General features: G+C 38.9%; 1 protein-coding gene across 1 annotated transcript in view; it reads left to right on the forward strand.

Moving 5' to 3' along the window:
• The window catches only part of col14a1a (collagen, type XIV, alpha 1a), a 147,384-nt gene that overhangs the window by 106,063 nt on the left and 16,696 nt on the right, over positions 1-24,625 (forward strand). Inside the window, exons 37-42 of the mRNA XM_080470929.1 lie at positions 3,930-3,983; positions 7,537-7,632; positions 8,107-8,160; positions 14,308-14,361; positions 22,441-22,494; positions 22,622-22,693. Of these exons, the coding sequence (XP_080327055.1) occupies positions 3,930-3,983; positions 7,537-7,632; positions 8,107-8,160; positions 14,308-14,361; positions 22,441-22,494; positions 22,622-22,693 (384 nt within the window). The remainder of the gene's footprint in view (positions 1-3,929; positions 3,984-7,536; positions 7,633-8,106; positions 8,161-14,307; positions 14,362-22,440; positions 22,495-22,621; positions 22,694-24,625) is intronic.

Here is a 24,625-nt window from a genome sequence, read left to right on the forward strand (position 1 = left end):
ATTACCACGACACAAACCTGGAGCCCACATTTAAAAATAGGAATACACAAAAAAAACAACTTTTAATTTACATGTGAAACTGTTGTAAAAGAAATCGAGCAAATAGAAAGATGGAAAACCTCTAAAAGAAGACTCAGCCAACTTACAATATCCAACAGGACAAATCAGCATGCACTGCCGACACAGTCTGTACATTTTCAATTATTCACATTAAATGTCTCCATCTTACCTATTAATGACAAAAAAATAAATAAATAAATACAATCCCAATCTTCTTCGATTTGGGTGTTGCAGAGAGAGTGGGGTTGTGCATGTTGGGCATCTGTATTCCTCTCACGCCGGAGCAGGTTAAACCGAACGGAGGGTGTGAGATGAAAACAACTAAACGAGCTCATTCACAGCCTGAGACAGTTCGTTTAGATTCTCTCTTCTTTTTCTCTTTCCCCCCTTTTCCTCTCCATCTCTTTTTTCACCAGTTGCCTTTCTTTGCCTTCCCTTTCGGGTACTGAGGGGATGAGAGGGGTGTGGAGCAACACTGCTGTGGTTTGAGAAAGTAATTATGATTATTATGGGATGATTTCATTTATCACAGCCTCTCAGTTTTCCTCCCTGCCTGACGAGTCATATCTACTTACTCGTCTGTAATGTTATATCCACATGACACAGCCCTCCGTTCTGGCTCTCTACATTTGTTTTCTTCCCTCTTATTCGTCATTAATGCCCTATTTCTGCAACATAGACATTTATTATATTTTCCTTATTCACATAGTACGAGCAGTCTCAACCTGCCTCAGACTTTGTGATGCAGTTTCTCATCATGAAATAAGCAATAATTCGATGCTACAACAAAAATTGAAGTCTTTTTTTAATTTAGCCTCGTGTTATTGTTTGTTGTGTTTCCTTCACATTTCTCCATCCCTGTTGCCTCCGTCTCTCAATGCCTGCAGATCAATACAGCAAAGCAAATAACTTTCAGCCTCTTAGTGGTTATTTTTCTTTTGCTTGTTCTGTATTTTTCTTTTGTGTTACCTTCACCTCATGGCGATGCTTTTGTCCCCCCCCCCCCTCCTTTTATTATCACTTTATGTCTCTGTGTCTGTCAGTCTGTCTGTTAGTTTCTCGCCGTGGCCTCAAATGTGCCTCTTAAATCACAATTTAAGTGCAGCATATGGACGCAGATGAAGGATTTAATGGCAAAATCATAGCTGCCTTTGTGCGGAAACTGCCCGCTGTAGGAGGATTTTGAGGCAGGATGAAGAGGCACTGACTTTCTCCTTCTTCAAACAATATGAAGGTTTATATGCTACAATACATGTATGTTATTCCCCGTGGGAGACCGGCGTCCCACACACACCAAACTTCAAAAACATCCTAACATGCCAGTAAACGATAGATGTGTGCTGAATAAATTGCTGGGCTGCTGAGACTTGCAGTACTCAAAACCCAAAGGGCATAGAAAAGCCCTCATAAATACAGTGGGAATGCTTAAATGCTGTATTTATGACAGGATACTGCCATTAAACAGCACATCCCAAAATTATCAAAAGCGATTGCAAACAGTCACATTTCCCATCAGATGCTCAATAACAACACTTGTTTAAAGTCTCAGATTAGATAGATCATATCTTTTAGTCGTCTCTGTTTGTCTACCAGAGGAGATAAAAGTAAAAGAAGTGATTCAATTTTGATGGGTTAGCAATAAAAATAAAAAAAGTCCTTGAGACATTCCTAGTATAAAAGTAAAGATTAATTTTGAATTTGTTTTGAAGGCATCTTGAGCCTTTTCAGGTTGATGGTGGCGTTTTATATATATATATATATATATATATATATATATATATATATATATATACACACACACACACACACACACACACACACACACACACACACACACACACACACACACACACACACACACACACACAATAACTATTGTTAATGTAATACATTGGCGTTGTGGATAAACCAGCTTTATCATCAGTAATGACATAGCTCATGATTCACTTGCATAATAGTTTTAAGCCAGAAACTGGATTATTTTCTGAATAATAAAATAAAAAGGACACTTGGCTGTACTTTGTATAAAACACTATGAATCGTCCTTATAGAAGTTAAAGCAAGTTAAGATCCAGTTTGAAGAATGTAAGTAGAACATAGTGCATGTAACTACTGATATATGTGTTATAATTACTGTATTCAATTTCAATTACAGTAATTACAGATACCTGAAAGCTTACGTATAATCTATTCTAAAATCTACTGCGATGTGGCAGTTATCCATCAAACAGGCTGGTGGTTATCAGAGGTGATTATTCATATAAATGTTCTTCTTTTCTTGTAAGAATTTGCCTTCACTGTTGGATATATGCCTTTTCCTGCCTGACACAGCAGCACACCTCTTCAGCTCTGAGTTTGAGTCATGTTTGAAATGGAATTGATTGCCACCACTGGATCACCACAACAATCTGTGCAACCTGACTTGGCACAGCCGCAGCTTAATACTGAACATCAGCCCACAATCAATCTGATATTTAGAGAAACGAGACGTGCTCATACCTGCAATTCCCGTTTGTTAAAACCGAGCGGTGCCCATGCTGTTTGAGATTCAAGCATTATTTAAAACATGTAAATTTGCTTTCAGCATCAAATTGCTCAGTTAAATCATAATAACTATGTTTTTTTGTTTTTTTTCTATTTCCATTAAATGTTGGAGGAAATATCCAGCCATAATTGTCTGTATTATCAATGTTGGAAGCCAATTTCAGCTTCTCTGCGGGTTTAATTTTGCCTCCACCAAGTCACAGTCAAATGTTGTTCAGAAGACCACAACAAAGAAAATGTCTAAATTGACAAACAATTAGTTGTGTACCTCACAATACAAGTGCAAACGGCAACTGTGGTACTCGGGTTTCCTCCCATAGTCCAAAAACATACATTGGGGTTAATTATGTAATCTAAAAGTGTCCATATGTGTGTCTTTGTCTCTGTGCTTGTCCTATGATAGACCGTCTGAACTCTCCCTGCTTTTACCCCACATCAACTGGGATTGGCATCCTTGGTTCTGGTGGTATGAAAGATGGATATCATTCAAATTCTTTTAGGCCTGCAGAGCCATTTACTCCAGGTGATGGAAAACACCACAGCTGGGTCAGCTGATTCATTGACACAGATAATAACTAAAACTGTATGTTTCCATTGTTACTAGGTTAAAGAATTTGATGCAAGTGGTTAAAATGAGGAAAAAACTTTAATCTAAAAACAACCTAATCTACTCGTTATGGAATACGTTACCATGTGTGCATCAATCTGTCAATGGTTGTGGAAATAACACATTCTAAAATGTCAAAAGAAAATATGTACAAAAATAACAAATTATACATATACCTGATATTAAAAACCAATAAAAACTGGATATAAAAAATAAATGGGCGTCCCCTTTAAAATCTCTCTACTCTTGTTCCTGTCTGAAGGAGGCACATTGTTGTCCCCTTGTCCTTGGGGAGATCTATTCAAGCAAACACAGGAAGAGGATTTATCCCAAATAGGCCAACGATCAGCAGATGTGTGTTGTCTCTCCCTGGATAAACCTCGGGGCTTGAGGGGTCAGCCCAAGGTTTACAGCTTCAGACTGTCGCTGTTCCTCACAGATGCAGCGTAATAAAACGCAGAGCTCAAAGAGGCAATTTGCCGCATCGATCGGCATTGGACTCCGTCCATCATACTCATAATCTACAGTATGTAGAACGCAGACATGTGCAGTTCTGCTTTTACAACATTGTTAGGCATGAGCTACAGTTTCCATGTTCGGAGAAGTTCTGTATTTTTTTTCTAATGTGGGTGTCTTATCCATTACTCTTTTTGAGCACACAATGTTCAAATGTGGGTGATGTTCTGTTGTTACAGTGTGTTCGGGGTCTGTGTTTCAGGGTGGTCCAGGCATTAGGGGAGCCAGAGGAGACCGAGGAGAGCCAGGAGTGACGGTGTGTAAAATCCACTCAAATCCTACGACACCACAGCACTTCTTAAAGTCTCAAATAATATCTATTTCGGTGCACTTTGTTGGGACATGTTCCGAGCTTTGGAGGTTGACAGCAATACTGCTCCAAGGCTGAATTTCACGGGTCAAATTTTGGTGCACGCTGTGGTGAGAAGCTGGTGGGAAATAATCAGGGTATGGTCGTCACCATAAACCAGAGGTGCCAGCAAATTTTCTGTGATTTCTGGGTGAATAAATTGCACATTGAAGCCTGAAAAATCGATATATCCTGGCTGACACCTCAATAATAACACCTTGTGTTGAGCTTTGTGGTTTCTCTTGGCAAAGTTCAGTCTGCCTGAGCACTACGGGAGGTTGAAAGAGGGTCAGTTTACAACTTGTGGTGAGCAGATCCCGCTCCGCTCAATAAAAATGTTTTTTCTTTTCATTTTACTAATGGTGGCTTCCAATGGCAATACAGCTTCTGTTTAACGTGGTATTCAGTTGACAAATGTACAGAGGTTAGAGAAAAGGTCTGTTAGATAGTGCATGCTGCTCTTCATTCCACGTACCATTGGGATGAAAAAGAAAATGGAAATTTGAAAAAGCCTCATCCGAATTTCAAGATTAACTCTCAAATAAGCCTGTATCGTCCAAACCTCTAGTTGTGATTAGTTGACAGTGTTAAATAACATCATTATGTGGTCATATTGAACAAACAGGTAATATCTTGCCCTCTTGCTTTGGCAATGTTTCTCTTCCTCCCAGTCAGAGATGTTAACTGATGCATTCACTATAGAAATGGAATAAAAGAAGTAAGTAGCATATTTTTCAAACTGTACACATAAAAGTCAACCATACTGGTGCATGTTGCTGTTAAGTTATATATACAGCACTTTTTGAACAAATAACAGAATAAGTAGTAGGAATCCATTGAGCCAATAACATTTTGAGAATTATGGCTGTAAAAATTGGGATTTTTAATCCGATTGATAAATGACACATAAGGGTGTTCATCCAACTTTAAAATTCTGAAGTCTTTAAATATGTACTAACCACTATATGGGGTTGTAGTTTCCAGGAATTTCAATGTGTGCCTCATAAAGGGTTAAAGCAGGGCACCAGTCACCACCACACACAAATGTCAGCAAAGTTTACAACCCATGCAGCTGTGCCAGTTATTACAAGGCCTCACACATTTTGAGTTTTTGTTTTTATAAATCTTTTTTTTATAAATCTCAATACTCTCCAAGTCCCTATGAGTGTAATTTAATCTGAACATTAAAAAATGTTTTCAGGCTTTTCTCCTTTGCGAGAAACGGCATTGGTTTTGACACTTCTGCTCAAACACCGCTGGGTAGCCAATCAAGAATGCGAGACTGTTCATCTCGACCATATGTCCCACTCTGACTGTGCTGAGTGGCCGTGGATCGAGTGCCTTGTGTGAAGTGATACGTTAGCATATTTTGCTCAACATTCAAGTAGAGAACAGTCTCATGCAAAGGTTCTCCAACAAAGAATTTGTTGTTTCGATGAAAGAAAATATGTTTGATTTGAAGTGACCTTTGGTTTCTCTGTCCTCCTGGCACACGCGTACTTCACGGTACACTAAATCGCATTAATCCTTCATATGACATCATCAATCTGATTATTTTTTACCTTATGTGCCATTTACACATCAAAGATGCTTTGCCACTGCAAGGACACAGCATGCCAGCAGCTCATTCCTCTGTTTAATGATTAATTTAATAATGTAATCTTCTGTTGTCATTCAGATAAGATTATTTTTTTGAAAGAAATTACCACATTTGTTGACTTACCCAATAAATGGTTAATACATGCTTGCCAGATCACTCCTGTTATAGTCTGGAGCTCTGGAGCTTCAGCCAAGTGTATTTTACCAGCTGCATTATGAGACACGCTGCTCCATGAATTCATCCTTAGTCATTTTTGCTAATCCTTCCTAGTGAATTTTTTATTAAGCGCTGAATAACGGATTGTTCAGTTACTAAAATAAACCTGTTAGTCATTTAAATTTGAGGCGTCTTTTGTTGGATTGAACTTCTTAGGTGATTTAGCGCCATCGTTCATTGATACCTTAGTTAAACACAACATAAGGCATTTAAGTTCAGTGTTTGTTTTCATTCTCCGTCCATTCATGTATATATATCCATGGTTTCTTTTGATTGTTTGCATGGATAAGAGAGACATGAACCCAGCAACTGCCGGGTTGAGTAGTAAAACAATAAATACAGCTGGAGTATTGATGACTTTGGCTACTGCTGCTGAGCCAACAAGCTGCAAACACAGAGAGTCAGTGGTGGTTTGCGGGAATTCCTTTTTTCTGACTCCCACTGTAGGAACTGTCTGTCTGCAGCTCATACACTTGGATTAAATGAGCCGCCACACCAGCAATACTCCAATTGTAGATGGATGGACAAGAGTCTAAACATACATCCTGCTGTAAATCGTATTGTCAACGCTGCCAGTGGTTATAAACCTTCTAAAAGTATTGAGCCATGAGGTTAAACAGAGGCTGAACCTGGTGGACTTCATGCTGAATTGGTGCAGATCATGAGCAAATGAGCCCATTTACATTACCTGTTGTACGCAGGCACAGTGTCTAAAAGATGGACAATCTTCAGTTATTATTCCTTACACTTATAAGAAGAGCTCAGAATTGCGGCGCTGAGGCTTTGAAATTGCCATGTATATTTGCTATGTTTAGATCTGCACTTCCGAACCTGGAGGGACCCTCTGGTGTCATGTGATAAGAGCTATAATAAGTTATTATAACTAATGACGGCTCTTAAAACCTGCTTCTGCTTCTGAGTGGTGACTCTTCCCTCAGCGCCTGTCCTCTGAGGCGGAACTATTTTTTCACAGACGCACGCACACACACACACACACACACACACGAACAGACACGCACACTGGACGGAGAGCAGACTGAACAATGCAGGAGCAATTCATCACAGATCCGCTGAACAATTAGAACACAAACTTGCAGAAATGTGACACCTTCAGCTTTTTTTTGCCAACTCTGTGAAACTGGTTTCACAGAGCCTTGAAGAGCTTGCTTGTAAGGGGGAATTTGTTCTATATAAGTACACACATACGCGCACGCACACAAAATTCCGTTTCACTCACGGTAAAGTACAGTTTACACCATGTTTATTTTACGTTCACGTTTTACGTCTTAATGCTCCCATAATAGAATGTAATATTTAACCCTTATAAACGTCATTTTTGTAGCCAATCAGGATTTTCCTGACCGAGAAAACACACATTCTTTTTTTCACTGAACCGAATTCCAGAGTGTCAATTTTATACTTAATTGTTTCGAAAACTATACAACGAATGATGGACTTCTTTTGTTGAGGTGAAATGAATCAAATGCTCAAGTACTTTTTGGAGAATACTCCTCAATACTCTGACTTGATTGTATTTTATTACAATTTAGTTAGTGTAACAGTAGTCATACATAAGTTCTGTTTTGTCTAGCTTTCGTGTCATGATAAGATCCTCCTGTGGTCTCATGTTGGGTTGTTTCACAGGGATCTCAAGGACCCGTAGGAGAAGTTGGCCCAAGTGGACCCCCCGGACCTCCTGGTCCTCAAGGACCCAGTGGGCTTTCCATCCAGGGACCTCCCGTAAGAAAAACATGCTTGTGTAATATCTCATCAACCTTTGAAGAAACAATGTTTATCTGGATTGTGTTTGTCATAAAAAAAAAGAAAGTCTGTTTTTTTGCAATTAAGACAACTATATAGTTAAATCTTTGTTTTTGATATTGTGTATTTATCAATTGAATACTGATGGAAATTGAGAGTACTATTTGCCACTTTGTTCCTGTCTTACCGCATCCCGTTCACAAAATGTACTCACTGATGGAGGGACTTCATGTTAACATGTCTGCCACCTGCCAGTTTCAACTGTCAAATGTTGATAAATGCCTCAAAGGGACATCCAGACTTTAGTAGGATCTTGTCCAAAGCACACTGAAGCTGTGCTGGGGACCTACAGTGGCACTGCATCTTATTAAGATAACTGATGTTGGCTTCTGCGCTCTTTTGGTAGCCACCCGTGCGGTGAGTGAATCTGCAGTGACACTGTTTGTTTTACAGGGAGCTGCTGGGGAGAAGGGAGACAGAGGAGAGATCGGGCCTGTCGGCCCAATGGTGAGAGCAAAAATGATGGTGATAATAAGATGTGGTGGTGAGGTGTGTGTCGGTGCATGCTGATATGATGGCGACTCCGAGGACAAAGAGGCGGCTGTTTACCTGCCTGACAGACGCTGCCTTTCACCTGTGTGTGTTACTCTTAACTAAGAGAACTAAGTTGCGTTGCCTCAGAACAAACCCAGCGATCTGTGTATAGGTGTGTGTTTCTAAATGGGGTGTGTAGGTGTGGCGCACATGAATAAATTTGACATCCATTATCTCAGAGTTGTCACAGCCCTGCCGGCTCACAAAACTGTTGCTCTATAAAGGCACTTTACCAGAACTTTAGCTCATTTTTCATCACATCCCTATATTTCTCAGGCCACCCTTACAGTGGGGTTGAGTTTACAGCGTTACTGCGTGACAGAGTGGGAGGAGACGGAGGGAAGAGTTTATGAGGTTAGATTAGATAGACATAAATGCTTAAGCAGCACCGTGTGTGTGTGCGTGTGTGCGTGTGTGTGTGTGTGTGTGTGTGTGTGTGTGTGTGTGTGTGTGTGTGTGTGTGTGTGTGTGTGTGTGTGTGTGTGTGTGTGTGTGTGTGTGTGTTTGTTGCTGACACACACTCACGTGGACGCTGACTCAGAGCAGTCTAATGAAATCATTGAGATGTGAATAATCATTACCAGCATCTCTATTATGGAGCAGTGAACCAGTCAAAGGTATTACTGAATTAATTTAATGGGGTTCTACTGGGAGTCTTGGACACCAGCAAGGGTCAGCGTTCTCCTGAATCTCTTTCTAGGAAGATTTCATCGGTAATGTGTCCGTTACATTCAGTGTTTTTAAAAGTTACTCATTTTAGCAAATGATTAGTTATTGGTCCAATCATTTCCAGTCATTAGAGTTATGAGCAAACTATTTCATAAACTAAATACTAGTAGACACAGAAGCAAAACAACTGGGATAACTTATGGATAAAGTATCTGATAGATCTTCTATTGATATGAACAGTGGCTCAAGGCTAATGTCAGATATCTTTAATGCTTCAGCCAGGAGGAGTCAGGAGATAGTTCAAAATGAATGAGGAGCTCCTCATCCCATAAACAGGAGCTTATTAACATAGTAAGAGAGTAGGATTTCACTGGGTATCAGATTTCATTCATGGAAATGTAGATGATGAAGCAAGCGATCAGTTAGTGAGCAGGATAGATAATTACAGCTCTGCTCAGGAGAGCTTTCTGACAAATGGGACGTCTACTTTTCCCAACATGACTTCTTACTTGGAAATTTATAGAAGAAATCATAATCACAAATGAATAAGTAGAACTAAAACTGATATTATTTCCATAAATGCAACAAACTGGTCCTACTGCAAGTGTAAGGAAGAAAATATGAGATGATGAAATAATTTAAATAATAATTATAAACAATATTGTTATGAAATGATAATTAAGATTTGATTGGTAGATTGATCTATTTTAATAGGATTTAGTGAGGTCTGAATTTAGAGAATTTCTTCTCTGCATCGTCATCAGTGATGTTACAACCATTTTTCAAAAAAGACAGAACGTAAGGACATTTTTGTTTGGTAGATTATGCTTCTTGGCAAAAAACAACAACATCTTTTTCTTGTGAAAAGCCTGATTATTTTTCCTTTTAAATGGTGGCATATTTGTAAGGTACATGTATTTCTGGGATGTGCAGCAAAGCTGAAAGTGTGGGTTGCACCCAGGAAACGATTTCTAGCTCTTCTGTGCCAAAGATTTTTTCGATAATGTGAAAGTCATGTGATAGTTGAACATTGAGCTGTTCAGAAATGAGACGAAGCTTATGTAGCTTTAAAGTGGGAATTCAATGTTTCGTTGTTTGAGGTTTGAGTTGATCTACTTGTTTTAGATTCAGTGTTTGTAGATCCTTAAACAAGGAGGGTGCGTGCCATGCATGTAATGACAAAAGTAAAAAACGACTCAGAGGTCTCAGTAGTAATTGCTGCTTAAACATAGTTTGTCGATTCGGGTTCATGTATGATACATTTTTGATGCTTCCAAAACACCAACTTCCTGTGATTGACTTGTTGTTATCCAACCTCTGCAGAACTTGGTTAAAAGGATCCATTTGAATGAGTTTAAAGCAACAGCGACAGCCACACATACCGTATAAACATGTAGATCTGTTGTAAAGTAGAGGGAGGACGGAGTGACACACCACGTTGTTAAAACAAACTCTTTGATACATACTGATTATTGCTGTCAGGCCTCTAAGTTTCTCTCATACTTTCAGAGCACTTCACATTCGCTGTTGGTTTTTGTACTTAATGGGATTTCCACTCAGGTTGAAGATCGTAAAAGTTACACAAGGCAGCTTTTCACCGTTCCTAGTAAACATGTAGCTGCTCCACACTTGACTCAAATGAATTTCACACTTGTGCAACTTAATTATGTCTGATTTATTTAAATAATGTGAGTCAAAGCAGGAGACTTTGAAAAAAATAGGAGTCATTCGCTACTGTTGTAAATATATTGAACTTAACAATTGGGTTTTGAGCTTACGTCTTCTTTCATAAAGTTTTTTTTTTAATTGTTTGCTATTCCTGCAGCTTTAAAAAATATTCCCCTGCAATTTTATTTTTAAAGTTACACCATAATGCAGAGTGTTTAAAGTAGTAAAATATCCTCTTATTTAAAGCACAGTATCACGTCAGACCTGAAAAGATTCAGACCCATGTTGTAGCCCCGTCTGACTCTTTAGAATAAACAATAACAGCAATCAGACAAAACAAAATAACAAGTTTTAAATAGCAACCACAAAGCTTATTCAACTAAATTGATTAAGGTAATAAACAGGTCTTTAATGGAAAAAAAAATGTTGTTGAAATTATGAAACTCGAAAGCAATTGTCCTCCTGCCTCTTCAAACGGGCATTTGTATTGGATGTAAAAATCTGTAAACACCCCGCAATGCAGGATATGTGGTCAAATATTTAACTTTATTTTCCTGGATTGAAGAAGAGGCGCCAATGGATTAGTAAAGATATAATTTAACACTTAACCAAAACACACAGGCTAAAAAGCCTTTTTTTATTTACATCATGACAAATAGTTCTTTCTATATGTGTCCTGAATGTGACCATGCAAACGGCTTCATGTCCCTACACACAGACGACCGCAGACTCACACACAACCTTTCAGTTTATGGGCTTGGGTATTATTTTCTGCCTCGATCGGTGAGTTAGATATTAAATGCATACTGTAAATGGGGAACTTAGAATTGTGGCGATGTCAGATAATTTACTTAATTATTGTCAATTTGTTGTCCTCTCTTTGGTGGGCTGGCCAAAAAAATGACAATAGATAGAAATACATGTTCCAGCGTCAACTCTATCTAGCTTCCTGTAGTTGTCCCAAGAGGATTGTTCAGAGGAATACACTTAAAGTCTTTCATTGTTCTGAAGTAGAGATTTGGGTTATGCAACATTTATTTATTAAGAAACATAGAATAAGAAAATTTGAGAGAATGAGTAGATAGACTAAAAAACTTTCATAATAGCCGTCTTTAGCTGCAGGCACGTACTCCATGTGGAACTACGGGTGGAAAAGTTTGAATGTTAAGAGACGGTTTGGGCAGGGAATAAAAAGAAGCAGAGTTACGCTTTAAATATATTTTATTTCATTCCTTACACCAGTGAATTTAACTGACAAGTCACTGCTCCCATCTGTCAGTCACTGATCATACCACACTGCTTATACTTGTTTTAATCACTTTCAGGGGAAATGGAATGCTTTGGCAGCAATACCAACTACATCCTCAAAGTCTTTTGAATCAAGTGTATTAATTATAAGACAAAAATTCTGATGAAATCCCCAATTTACTTAATTGTCTGGGTATTTATTTTATGATTTCTTATAAAGGACAAACTATGTGTCCTGTGTTGGAAGATGCAAAGTATGAAGTGCTGACTATAGTTTGTTCCTTGGAGAACTTTCTGTAATTGAGGGTTTGATGAGGACCTAATGAGCCTGGAAACCTGTAAGTTATGCTCAGGCCTGGTATACTTGTTTAATTTTTCTAAGAAAGAGGGAGAGGTATCGGCTCCCCTGAGACGGGAACAACTAGTCTCTGCTCAAGCTCACGGAGAGCTGCAACACTTCTGGATGAGGCACTACCTCGTGCTTTCTTTGCCTGCGCAGTTCTATTAATAAAAACTGGCAGTGCTGCCCTGTGCTGCACTGTGTTACTGAGTAATAATGTGTTTTGTCAAAGAGAGGAATATGAATGGGTGTGTGTGGCTCAGTGGGGGAATATTGTAGCTTCCAGGGCCCAGTTGTAATATACGAGGGACCACAGAGAATATCACAACTCTAAAGCATCAATTACCTTCCTTTCGCTCGCTCTTTCCCTTGTCCTTTTTTCCTCTCCTCCTTCGCTGTCCCTCGCTCGCTCGCTCCTTACTCTCGCTGCAGTAAATACAACGTAACCTTGTCATCGGCGTCCCCTCCACCTCGGTTTCAATCCGACCGTGTGAAACACACCTGCATTGAATAACAAAGAGCACATGTTTGTGTGTGGCCGTCTCCCTTCATCTTGTTCTCATTGTCATCATGTGTGTGTATGTGTCTGTGTGTGTGTGTGTGTGTGTGTGTGTACTTATATACAACAAATTCCCCATTACAAGTGCGTGTGGAAATAATTTAATGTCTATCTCCTTCTAGATATTCTGCAGATGTATATGCTTGGCCTCCTTGCTCCCCTGTCTTACTCAATACTTAATCTTCTGGACGCTGCATGTACGTGTGTGTGTGTATGTGTGTGTTTCATTCTGTGGCAAAGCAGTCCCAAGGCCAATGTACTGAATCCGAATGACTTGCACACTTGGATAATTCATTTCTTTAGCCTTCTTCGCTCTTTTAATTCTCCATATCGCTCAAGTGTGAGAAAGAATTTATTAAGAAACAATCACATACTTGATAATTGAATGCTGAATATTTCATAGTTAGTGAGTTAGTATTCAAGACCAAGTCTTTGTTTTCAAAACAAGTTTAAAATGGATTTATGTCGGAGCCAATAAAAAATCTGCAGAAAACAATAAAAAAAAAAAAATCTCTTGGAACACTCAAATGATTTGTTGATTGTTTATAATTGTGTGAGATCTGCCTCTCAAAAACTAACTTGCCTCACTTGCATTTTTCCAAACTTATTATATGATTAAATTCTTTCTGACTCAGTGTATTCCATAATTACCATGTTATGAGCAGATTTCCGTGCTCTGCGAAGGAAAGCGACAGGGGAGAGATTATTGTAGACGTCTTGGGAGAATACACATCAGCCAACATGGGAACGGCGGAACATCATTAATCATATGAGGCCTGTCCTCGGCGACCCTGTCGTGTAATTTGTGGAACCTTTAACAGTGTTAACTGTCCTGTTTTATGAGCCCTCCACTAATAGTGAAGTGCAGAGATAAATCACTTCAACACTTAATCTATGACTGTATTTTGGAATTGGCTGTGTGCGATGACCTGCGGAGAGGTAGATGAAGAGAGAAATGGGGCGGGAGATGGAGATGCAGGCTTGCCTGCTGGGAAAGAGACTGCACCCTGAGGGCTGGAGGGTGGTCCTCTCCTCAAATCAAATTTATCTCTGCTGCTGTCAAACAGTCATTGAGCAAGACCGCAACTCCTGTGCTGTTTTTTGACCTTTGTGTGATTGTTTGTGTGCATCGTAATTATGAGATGATAATAATGGAAAAGACACATCGCGTTCTACTGAGAGAGATTTAGAGGATTAAATCCATCCATTATCTGTAACTGCTTCAGCCTGTGGAGAGTCGTGGGGCGAGAAGCTTATCTCAGCAGACAGTGTGCAAAAGAGAAGGCATATGGACAGGGTGCCAGTCCCTTTGTCTTTTACCAAGACAGAACAATTACACATGTAGTCTAATTACACTTGCGCTAAGATGAAGCTGGAGTACCCTGAGAGAATCCATGCAAGCTCAGGATGAACATGCAAACTCTGCATATAAAGAGCCTTGCTTTTTAACGGATTCAATGAGTATCTTCCCTAAATAGTTTTCTTTCTTGTATCTTTGTAAAATATCTAGCTGCTGGTTGAACAGAGTAGTAACCGTTCTACTGTGGTATTAATTATGTGTATGTATTTTGTTTAGGGTGTTTCTGGAAGTCCTGGATCACCTGGTAGAGAAGGCCCGCCTGGAATAAGGGTAAGATACCAACCTTTTGTACTGTTTTTGAAAATTCAAAAATTGGTGAATTATAAAAAGATTTAACCAAGATGTAAATCTCTACAGAGATAGATAAGAAAGACATTTTTGTGTCCTGTTTGCTGTTTTGAATCCCAATGCATCAGGAAGGTCATCTGGTATAAAACTTGTGCCAAATCAAACATGCAGATCATGATTCATGAATTCAAAATTTCTCTCTCTACTTTATATCATATATTTATGTAAACAACTGGTCAAACGTTTTAGAGCATCTCAGTTTTATTCCGTTATTTATTATAATTCTAGTCATTCAAGTGACTAACTGGATATGGTGAACTGCCAGCGGTTAAAAAAAAGTGCACTGTGCATGTTACAATATTACAAAAAGGGAACAAGTAATGTGTTAACAACTTAAAGCTGCTCTGCAGCAAAAGAGATGGATTGAGCCATGAAGGCTGGTGCTATTATTTCCTACAGGTGTTCCAACTTTTCTGGATTACTTACAACCCCTTCTGTCTGCATAAAAGCAGCGTTGGAGACGGACCATCATAACTTTTTAATAATATACGTCCTTTCTGTGGAGAAATTCCAAAGTCAAGGTGTGGCTGTTTTATATAAGTCCAAGCTATGCCTGAACAACATTTTGGAAAAAGTAAGAAGATGGTAAGCTTGAAAACATTCAGTGGCCAGCGCAGTCTCTGGACTCAAACCCCATCAAGCTGGTTTGTTATAAACTGGACAGAAGTGGTAAAGCAAAGCAATTTACAAGTGACATACATTTATGAGAAATTCTGCAACAGAGTTGGAAACACTTTCTGAAGAATGTTTGATTTCCATTATAGAAAGAAAGCCACAGGTGTGTTCAGCTGTTATATCTGTCACAGGTGGCGGCTTTCATGAGTGAAATGGGCAGAATGTATTTTCATTTTCCATGATTTCTTCTTTTATCTCAAATAGATCATTTGTTCTATTCTTTCATTTCAGAGTGCATTGAGACATTAAACTGAATAATTATCTTAAAATAAAGCATCTTTATACGTTTGTGCTGACACATATGCGAAGCCCCAGAAGTCAAAGACAGGTTCCTTGTTTTATATGAAGTTGACACATCATAAATTTGCAGAATGTTCTCCTGGCACCATTTCCATGAGTTGAAGGGACTTTAATAATTTACTTTTACATCAATAATAGAAGTTTGTTGAAATGAACAAAGCACATTTGTTTGTGATATTCAAAGCTACGTTTGTCTAAGATGGATGGATGGATATGTTTAAAAAAGAATAAAAATGTATAAAGACCTTTTCCATCCCAACTCTTATCAGCGAGATACTCCGCTCTATTTATAGTTGTCCAACTAAGGTCCTACAACAAAGGGAACGTGAAATGATTTTAGATCTGAATTAAATCGCAATTTCTTTTTTAGTTTTCCAGCTAGGTACTGTATCTAAACACACATCTGTGTGTGTCTTCAAGTTTATGCCACTTTGTATAACTGTGCATTTCTGTCTCCAGCTCTTGAAGTTGTGTACCGTCTGGGTTATTAAACAGAGCTTTCACAGTAGATCAGATGCCCTTCATGAAGACTCTGTAATACCAGCTGCCTGTAGATGATCTTGACAGTGGAATCAGACCTTACAGTTCTCAGCTGGGCCATAAATACCAAAACAGTAACATGGCCAAAGAATGTGACAGCATGCAGAAAAAGGCGTTTTTTTTTTTTTTAACCAGATATGTAATATGAAAAGCGAAGCGTGTTGTCCTGGTTTGGCTCCTTCAGAGGTGAAAGACTTTGCACATAATCCATCTGCTGTCTCTTCATTGGCCGCATCCAGACGCTCATCTCGTCAGCGGTAGTTGTCAGAAGTCGTACATAGTTTGAAGGCTCGTCATGTGGTTTCCACTCTGGACACTTGTATGTTGGCTCTGGTTTCTTCTCACTGTGCCAGGTCTACATGAAGTTCACAAATCATCAGCAGGAACAGAATTAGCTCACATTTTATTCTGGTGTAATCAGTGGAGCCAATCATTACCACGACTTAAATTTACATCTGCATTATTTTTGTGTTATTATTCATCTGTTTCCAGCACAAGTTCTCTCTCTCTCTCTCTCTCTCTCTCTCTCTCTCTCTCTCTCGCTCTCTCTCTCTCTCGTGTTGCTTCACAACAAGGTTTTTCCAACTGGCTATAAAAAGTGGCGTTGGCCAGGTTGTGAAGCTGCTCTGTTCTATTTTGATGTTCAAATATAAAGTCCGGAACACGCTGAACACCCGATGGCCTGAGGTTGTGTCCTTTTCGATATTCCCATGCCACCCATAATATTTCTTCTTATGTCTGTGACTCATACAAACTGCATTTCCATCAAACTGCCGTGTTGCCATTTTACAAGGCAGATATTGACACATGGTCACAACCTGTAAAACTGAGTGTTTATTATTCATAGTAGAGGATCTGTGTGCACAGTGTAGCTATCCAGTACAGCCAAATACTACAGGCTCTTTTTTTTTTTCTTCTGATTTACATCCTCAGTGACTCTTTCAATACAGCAGTGATTCGCATGTATTTTCTTGTTTCGTGGTTGAAAACAACCACATTTATACAGAGAAGCAACTGTTACATGTGCACGATGAAGCCAGAGCGGAGGGGCTTTAAAAGTGGATGCTGGATTGCTTTACGCTCCAGCAAGCTCTGCCGCAGGCTGCATCATAAACACCGTCTGAGCAAATGAGAAGACATACAACTTTCACACCGAAACACAAGTCAGGAGGTGTTGTTTTTCACGGCAGGTTTTTTGACAAACACAGTATTCAGACAAACATAGGTGTTCCTAACAATGTTATTAATTGCTGTGCTGAGTTCAAATGAATCTGTGAAGCGTGACTCCTGGAGAGAAGGAACAATATCACAGTTATAAAAACTGAGGCATTCATTTTTTATTTACCGTATGTGTGTTTTTCCCTCTGTAATAATCCAGTTTTGTTTTCATGGTCTCCCAAATTAACCTGTTATATTAATCTGTTGATAGCACTAGCACCACTACTACTAAGAGGAATATTAACTATTCTATATTTATATTAACAAAGTTTCTTTCTTTAAAAAAAAAATCTTTGGATCAGGCCGGCTTTCCTCTGGGTGTTTTTGTTTTACAGCACCAGCAAATTCAGCAAAAGTCTTTCTTGTTTTTTTGTTTTTTTGTTTTATGTGCATCTTAAAAATCATTAACAAAGAACTGCTGGAGTAGCTTCATGTAGTTTTATTAGGAATCAAAGGTTCAGTGATGTGCTGAAGGCTTAGTAATACACCCTCGCTTTCTAAATGGTAATTAAAATCACAGTATTCATTCGAAGTTAGTGAGACGAAGCCAAAATCAGAGTTTTATTGTTCTCTTTCTTTTGCGTCTTGCGAGCAGTCGAGCAATGACAACAAATAACTGAAATCGAGATAAATTGGATTAGGGACGGAAAGGGTGTCACAATAAGTCAGGTGTCACAATAATATGATCACAATTTAACAAGCATGAACGACAATTTACAGGTTCCTGTGTGAGAGGAAAGTTTGGAATGTTTAACTATTAAAAAGGACTGATTGCATTGAAAATTCTGCTAAATCAATTAAAATACCCACAGAAACTTCATTTAAGACAAGACAAGACAAAACATGAAATTACTAGTTAGAGTATTAACACACAATAAATAGGAAATATTGGACTTAAGACTAATTCACTATATGCAAAGTAATGGCATATGTTGTGTAGCTACTGGTTCAGGTTGTACTTCACTTTTGCCTAAAGTCAGCAGGGATCGGCTGGAGTACTGGTGGACCACAAACTGGACAAATCAGTATAGAAAATGTATGTATGGCATCCAAATGTTTACTATTTGGTCATAACATAGATTTCTGTGGAGACAGGTTCTCTAATCACTGAGCTCTTTGTCTTTTCCTCTTTGCAGAGATAAGTCTGATTCCCACTGTGAGTTGAGAGGGAGTCAAGGTCATAATGTGTTCAAATATGACAACATCTAACTCTAATAACTTGGTACATTCCTTTTGGTACTTTATTTAATCCAAACATCCTGACCTGAATGGAAACGATCACCCTTGTATCGTATAATTAACACACTGAACTACATCACAGGTTATAGAACATGTTCACTGATGTAATTATTGAGCGTAATTGTATGAAATGGCTAATCAGGGAGCAATTTTAGCTGCAATCAATTGTGAAAGACACCCTCTTTGTACCACTGAGTACAACAGACCTCTCACATTAATGTCTCATCAAAATACTGCAGTTTGTGCTGGGCGTTTGGTAATTGTAATCATTGTAGGAACTCCTACAAATAATAAACCCGCGACGCATAATGTGCTTTTAAAATCACAAAGAGCTCATTGCAATTTTGTTTCTATGCAACACTGGAAGTCTTTGTAATCAGAAGTGTAATTGTTGTAGAATTACTACTGATGACCTCAGAATAAACTGTTAATGTTTATTTCAGTGGATCCATTGAAAGCAGCAGAGGATCCCGATAACAATCTAGTCCTCACACTCCAATAGCTATCTCAATTGTATAAAGTCAACGGGACTTGGTTATGTCTTAGAAGAGGTTTCAGGATGTGACCAGTCTGGCTAGTCACCAACATGAACTAATGAAGCAGCTTAGATAAGCGACGTCTTCCAAAACATAACCAAGTCCATTTTCAGTTCTGTTTAGCCCAAATGAGAACATGCAGAGGAATACAGTAGGTATCAGCTAACATCTGCTATCTTTGACAGACAGGAATCAGCCACCTTTTTGCTATTCAAAGAGAATTTACTGCCGCGACTAGTCGGTATCATGTGGTGTGTATACCACACATACAGCAGACAGCTGATAACCCAGTGTTGATCTACATTAAAAATGTACCAGTATTACTTTACTGCTGTGGACAGGCCAGTACAAGATCAGTACAAGCCAAAGACGGGCTGGCTGCGAGTTACAGAGAACACAGGTTTGGCTGAAAGCAGACAGCAGCAGCCAGCTGGATCAGTGGAAACAACAAGTTACTGTCTCCTGGGGACTCCGTCCCTTCATATCACAGTGAAATCGATCAGGGAGAGCTATAAATCTTTATTCGTTCTCAAACTTTTATTTCAATTCAAAACCAATACGTGTCGATTGAGGTTTTCCCTAAAATTCAGCCTCATGAAAACGCGCCGACACGCTTGTCAATTCAGCTCACACGTTCAGTGTTTGAGAGATTTTCATGACCTGTAATATTGTGGAGTGGGACATTCCTGTTCGCCTTCAAATTGATCTTCACAGCACTTTGCATGGAGTGTTCAAAATAAGTGAGAGGTTCGGTTTTGTTAATAGAGGTTATATAGAAAAACCGCGTACACTGCTTGTGTGTATTCAGGCAAATTTCAAAAAAATTATAATGAGATTAGCCTCCTTCCTTTTCCTCAGGCTGCAGTTCAGACCGACCAACCTGCTGCTCACGTCTCAATATACGACTGCAACGATACATATTCACGAGACTGACGTCTTTTTAAAGAAGGAAGGCTACAGTTATTTCCTGTTTCATATATTTGGAATTATAATCATATAGAACTATGTGTAAATGGATATTCTCTCTCTCTCTTTTTTTTTTTTTTTATTAATCCTGTGAAAAACCTTTCATCCATAAGTATTGACAAAACTAACTGACTGATCTTGCAGACACATTAATGGACTTTATTTGACCTACAACTACATTTAAATGAAGATTTGATTGAATGCCATTTTGTTGGCAATGTTTTGTTCAGGATTAAGTTTTGGATTCTTTTTTGTCACACGTGGTTTTATGCCGTGTGAAAGCGAATTCAAAGTAAAACTGGTTTAATATTTTGACTGGATCCAAGGCTTCCTCTGGAGTCCTATTAGTAGGATGATTTGGAGAGCAAGTGTTTACAGTGTGACAGTTTTTTAATGACACACTGGCTCACTTCCTTTTTCTGTGAAAACCTCCGTGTCATAGCACAGAACCCCAGTGAATACGTGTGGAACAACTGAAGTTTCTCAAGATCCTGAGAAAGTTTTTTGTGACATCTGGCAGTCTTTTATTCTTCTCCCATGTCTCTTCCAGGGTTCAACGTGTAATGAGAACAGATTTCTCATGGCGCAGTCACAAATGGGGGTCTGTCCTTTCAGCAAGGAAAGTTTTGTTTGAAAATTTCAAGTTACCCTAGGTGACCAAATGTTCTCTTTTCTCAGACATGTCCACTCGCACATCCTGTCTAGGGCAGTCTTTAGTGTTTCTCAAGGGACTACCAAGCGTGCATTTATTCTGTTTTGCACTTTGTACAAAATACTACAATACTTCAATGCATGTGACATGAACCTGGCTTGTGGGCGGCTCCACTGCACTCCCAAACTATGCTTGTTGTTGGTTTTTTTTTACTTATTTTGTGGAAAAAATGCTTGTATTGCCAGCACACTGATTGAAATATGATGTTATTTTGTAAATAAGACAATGTTTTATCAGTAATATTGACACTTTACAGGGAGTGTTTTGTATGTGCATATTGTGAGCTCTCTTAATGATCTGGTTTTTGGGCTGGTTTTATCTCTCAGACCTGGCAACCCTGCAAGCATTGGTTCTGAACTCCCCATAAAATGCCAACATGCTGTTTGTCTAAGCAAGGGCAGGCAACAAAAAAATCTTCATTTACCATTTTATTTATCTATTTGCCCAAAAAGACTTCAAAAATGAGCTGTGAATTTGTTGTTGTGTTTCAATTTTATAAATACAGGCATGCCATTAGTTCTACCATCATATCATTCTAGACATTATTTCTATATCTTGAGTATCAAAGACTGATTCGTTTAGCATGTTTAGCAACTTTTGAGAAGCCTTTCTGAAACTGTGGTCATAGAGAAATAAAATGTTGTTAAATAACTCGATACATACAGAGGAAGCCTACTTTAAACATACATATATATTAAATTAAAAGACATCTTTGATTAAATTTGACTTTCATTCAAGTATATCCTGGCCAGGCCAAGTGTCCTCTTAGTGGAAATCAAAATATGATCACCTTAACGTTACTTCCTGACAGAATGAGAATCGAGCCTGAACCGGTGTCAACTTCAAGACAACAGTGGATGATCAAATCAATTTCATCTTAATTCTCATGTCCAATCTTCTCTTTCCTTTGGTTGCTTCAAATAAAATTTGTAATATGACAAAATTGTGTAAATACATTGTGGATGAGTGTGATGCACATGCATATGTGCCTGTACATTCATCACACAAAGTTCTGGAGAAAAATCTCAGTCCGAGTCAAAAGGTGGCCGTGCTATTTCAAGGAAGGAACCCGATGATTCATCTTTGGGGGCTTCTGTCACCCCAACTTCAACTTTGTGGGGCCATGAAACCAAGAACACCTGGAAGAAATAGTTTTACACACTTCTTTTTTAATCAGTTATGTGTCTTTTCTCAGAGGCCATATCGAGGACCTTATAAGGAGCGGCCATGTTGAAAGGGCATCAGCCTCAGTGTGTGACCGCAGAGTTTAGCAGACATCCAAACTGAAATGAAAGGATTAGCTGAACCTCAGGTTAAACTATTTTCCAGAACAATCCACATGTGGGTTCAGCTTTCAAACGGTGTATTATTAGCACAGTTCAGTTTATATGACTCACGAATGCTAAAACACATCAAAGCCTTCGCCGTGTGATTATATATCATGTCATTACATACAGTCAGACAGCTGACCGACAGGATTGTGGAGTGAAGGAGGCAGATTCTATTTAATAAAAAAACCACAGCATAATGGAGAAGACATTGCGATCCAGATATGCTTCTGTACACCTTAAAACAACCAAACTCCTGCACGTGAAAACCTGTGATAGTTGGGATGAAAACTCCTGTGTTCTGTATGAATGTGACTGAAAGCAAATAGTGAGTTTGGACGTTGTTGTTAAAACAATCAGTAGCCTCGATTCTGGTTTCTAGTAACTTAGATCCTAATAGCATTTCATTAAAGGAGTGTTTCTGTCCAACCTACTACTATATGAACAAGGTAATATTTGTTATACTGACTGTATTTAATTTTTTCAGGGTTTACCTGGTAACAATGGGCCACAGGGGCAACAAGGACCCCCGGGACCTGTTGTAAGTGTGTTTTCTTAATATCCTTTGTTTGTCTGACTAATAACCTTTATCCTTCCGCCTGTAGCTACCCGTAGCTATATCTGCTTCTCTGTCTGTTGTTTGATGTTATCGTCTGCCTTCCTATCAGGGAGCTCCGGGAGCACCAGGAGCTCTGGGACCAGGTGGGCCAGCAGGGTCTCAGGGGGAACAAGGACTTCCTGTGAGTGAGACTGTTTTATTTGATAAAGATTTTTATCTAATAATGTTTTCTTTTGTATAGGCTTGTGGGGGAGGGATGTTGTTTGACCTGAAATATATTTATATATATATATATATATATATATACTCATTAGTTAACACTCAGAACTGTTATTCACTCACTTCATCCATGAAGTAACAGCACAGGAAAATGAGTGAGACATTACTTTGTGAGACATTACACAATTTGCTGTAAAGAACTTTACTGTAGCGCCACTAACTTTCGCAGCAACAATTAGTCCTCCAGAATTAATCATGCAGCTACAATTAGTTAAGTAACATTATTTCCCTGCCTCTACGGAGAATAATGTATTTGCAGCCTCTAAATAAACACCAGCTTACTTTAAAAAGCTTACCTGCTGCTGTCTACTTGCTGGAAGTTTATTCCAGCAGTTTTGTTGCAGCTTCTTTGACTTATCATTTGTTCATTAATCAGTTTTTTCAAAAGAAGGTCATATGAAATGATCATACTGACCCACTATTGAATCATTTTGAGACATTTACAAGTAATCCTATCCTATTCTAATTTGTAATGACTCATCAATACTACCCACAAAGTAACAGATGTGTTGCTAAATAGTGAGTCTATGATTTAGTTTTTTCTTTTACTCTTTTTTCCCTGAATTAGAAGCAGCCAATTAGTGTTGGACAGAGATTATATTAACTATTATGTCATTTGGTCATGTATTGCCACAGTAATAAAGCAGATTTGCGTGAGATTATCCAGAAGGCAAATCCTGTTACACTTACATCACGAGGTGCGTTCAGAATAACAGATGAAAATCCCATTATGGTTCAGCTTCAATTCCAAAGCCACGCGGGTCACATTTTGTTCAGACTTTCAGCAGCAGCAAAATTTGTGCGAGTGACACAAACACAGATCCAGACAGCAATGCTGAACATCCAAACACTGGGATCCAAACTTTTGTGTAATGCTAACAGGAACGGATGATACTGGAATGGTGGTGACAGCTAATCTCGTCTCGGGTCAGTCCTGCAGGCCAGCAGCGAGCTTGGCTCGGAGAGCGGAGCTATAAATCACTTGCTCTCTGCCTAACGCACACAAATATACACAAAACGCAGTAAGAAACCACATCTGCCTCGTCTCTGAGGTGCAAAAGAGCAAAAACACCCTTGTGAAATGTGTGTACATGCCCCCAATACATAAACAAAAGACAGTAAATAGCTTAGCCTCGTATTTAACTTCTTGGATATTCAGTTTCTTATTTGAGTGCACCATTTATTTAGTAATTCAGACCCTGTTCTGCCACCTGCAACCCTCAGCCACTGCGCCAAGAGACTTTTTTTTCTTTCTTCTTAAACAAAGTTGTTTTTATCTGAAATAACTGCCTGGAGGGATGGTTGGCATTTTCCTTCATTGTGGCATTGCTGACCTAAAGAAAGTAGTGAGTCCTACTAGTTTAGGGGAAATGGATACTTGAGTGATAGTGGATTCATCCAAATGGAGGGAGGCAGAGTATAAAGATGCATTCACTGCAAAAAAATCTTAACCTGATCATGTAACGTTAAACCCACATTGTTCTGTTTTGGGAATTAAATGATGCATCTGGAAAATGTTATGCCCTATTTATCAGGTTCAGTACACACAGAAGTTCCTTCTTTAGCTTTTGCAACGAGCAGAGAAGTACACATGAAATATAAATTTGGCCTGTAGATTTTTTACGTTCACATAGAAGCCAGGAGGCTCATCATGTGGAGTTGTTCTGATGCTCCGCGATGTCCTCAGTGTGTGACTGTGAGACCATGAGTGTCCCACCTGGACCAGATGCTGTTTCTAAATGTGGTTTCCAGGTACTCCACCACCTGAGGTTTTCTTAATTTATTGAGCTTGTTTTGGTTGAGAGACGTCTGGTGTTTGCCAGTTGTGACAGGA

This window comes from Lipophrys pholis (genome assembly GCF_963383615.2).
Source record: "Lipophrys pholis genome assembly, chromosome: 9".
Lineage (NCBI taxonomy): Eukaryota > Metazoa > Chordata > Actinopteri > Blenniiformes > Blenniidae > Lipophrys > Lipophrys pholis.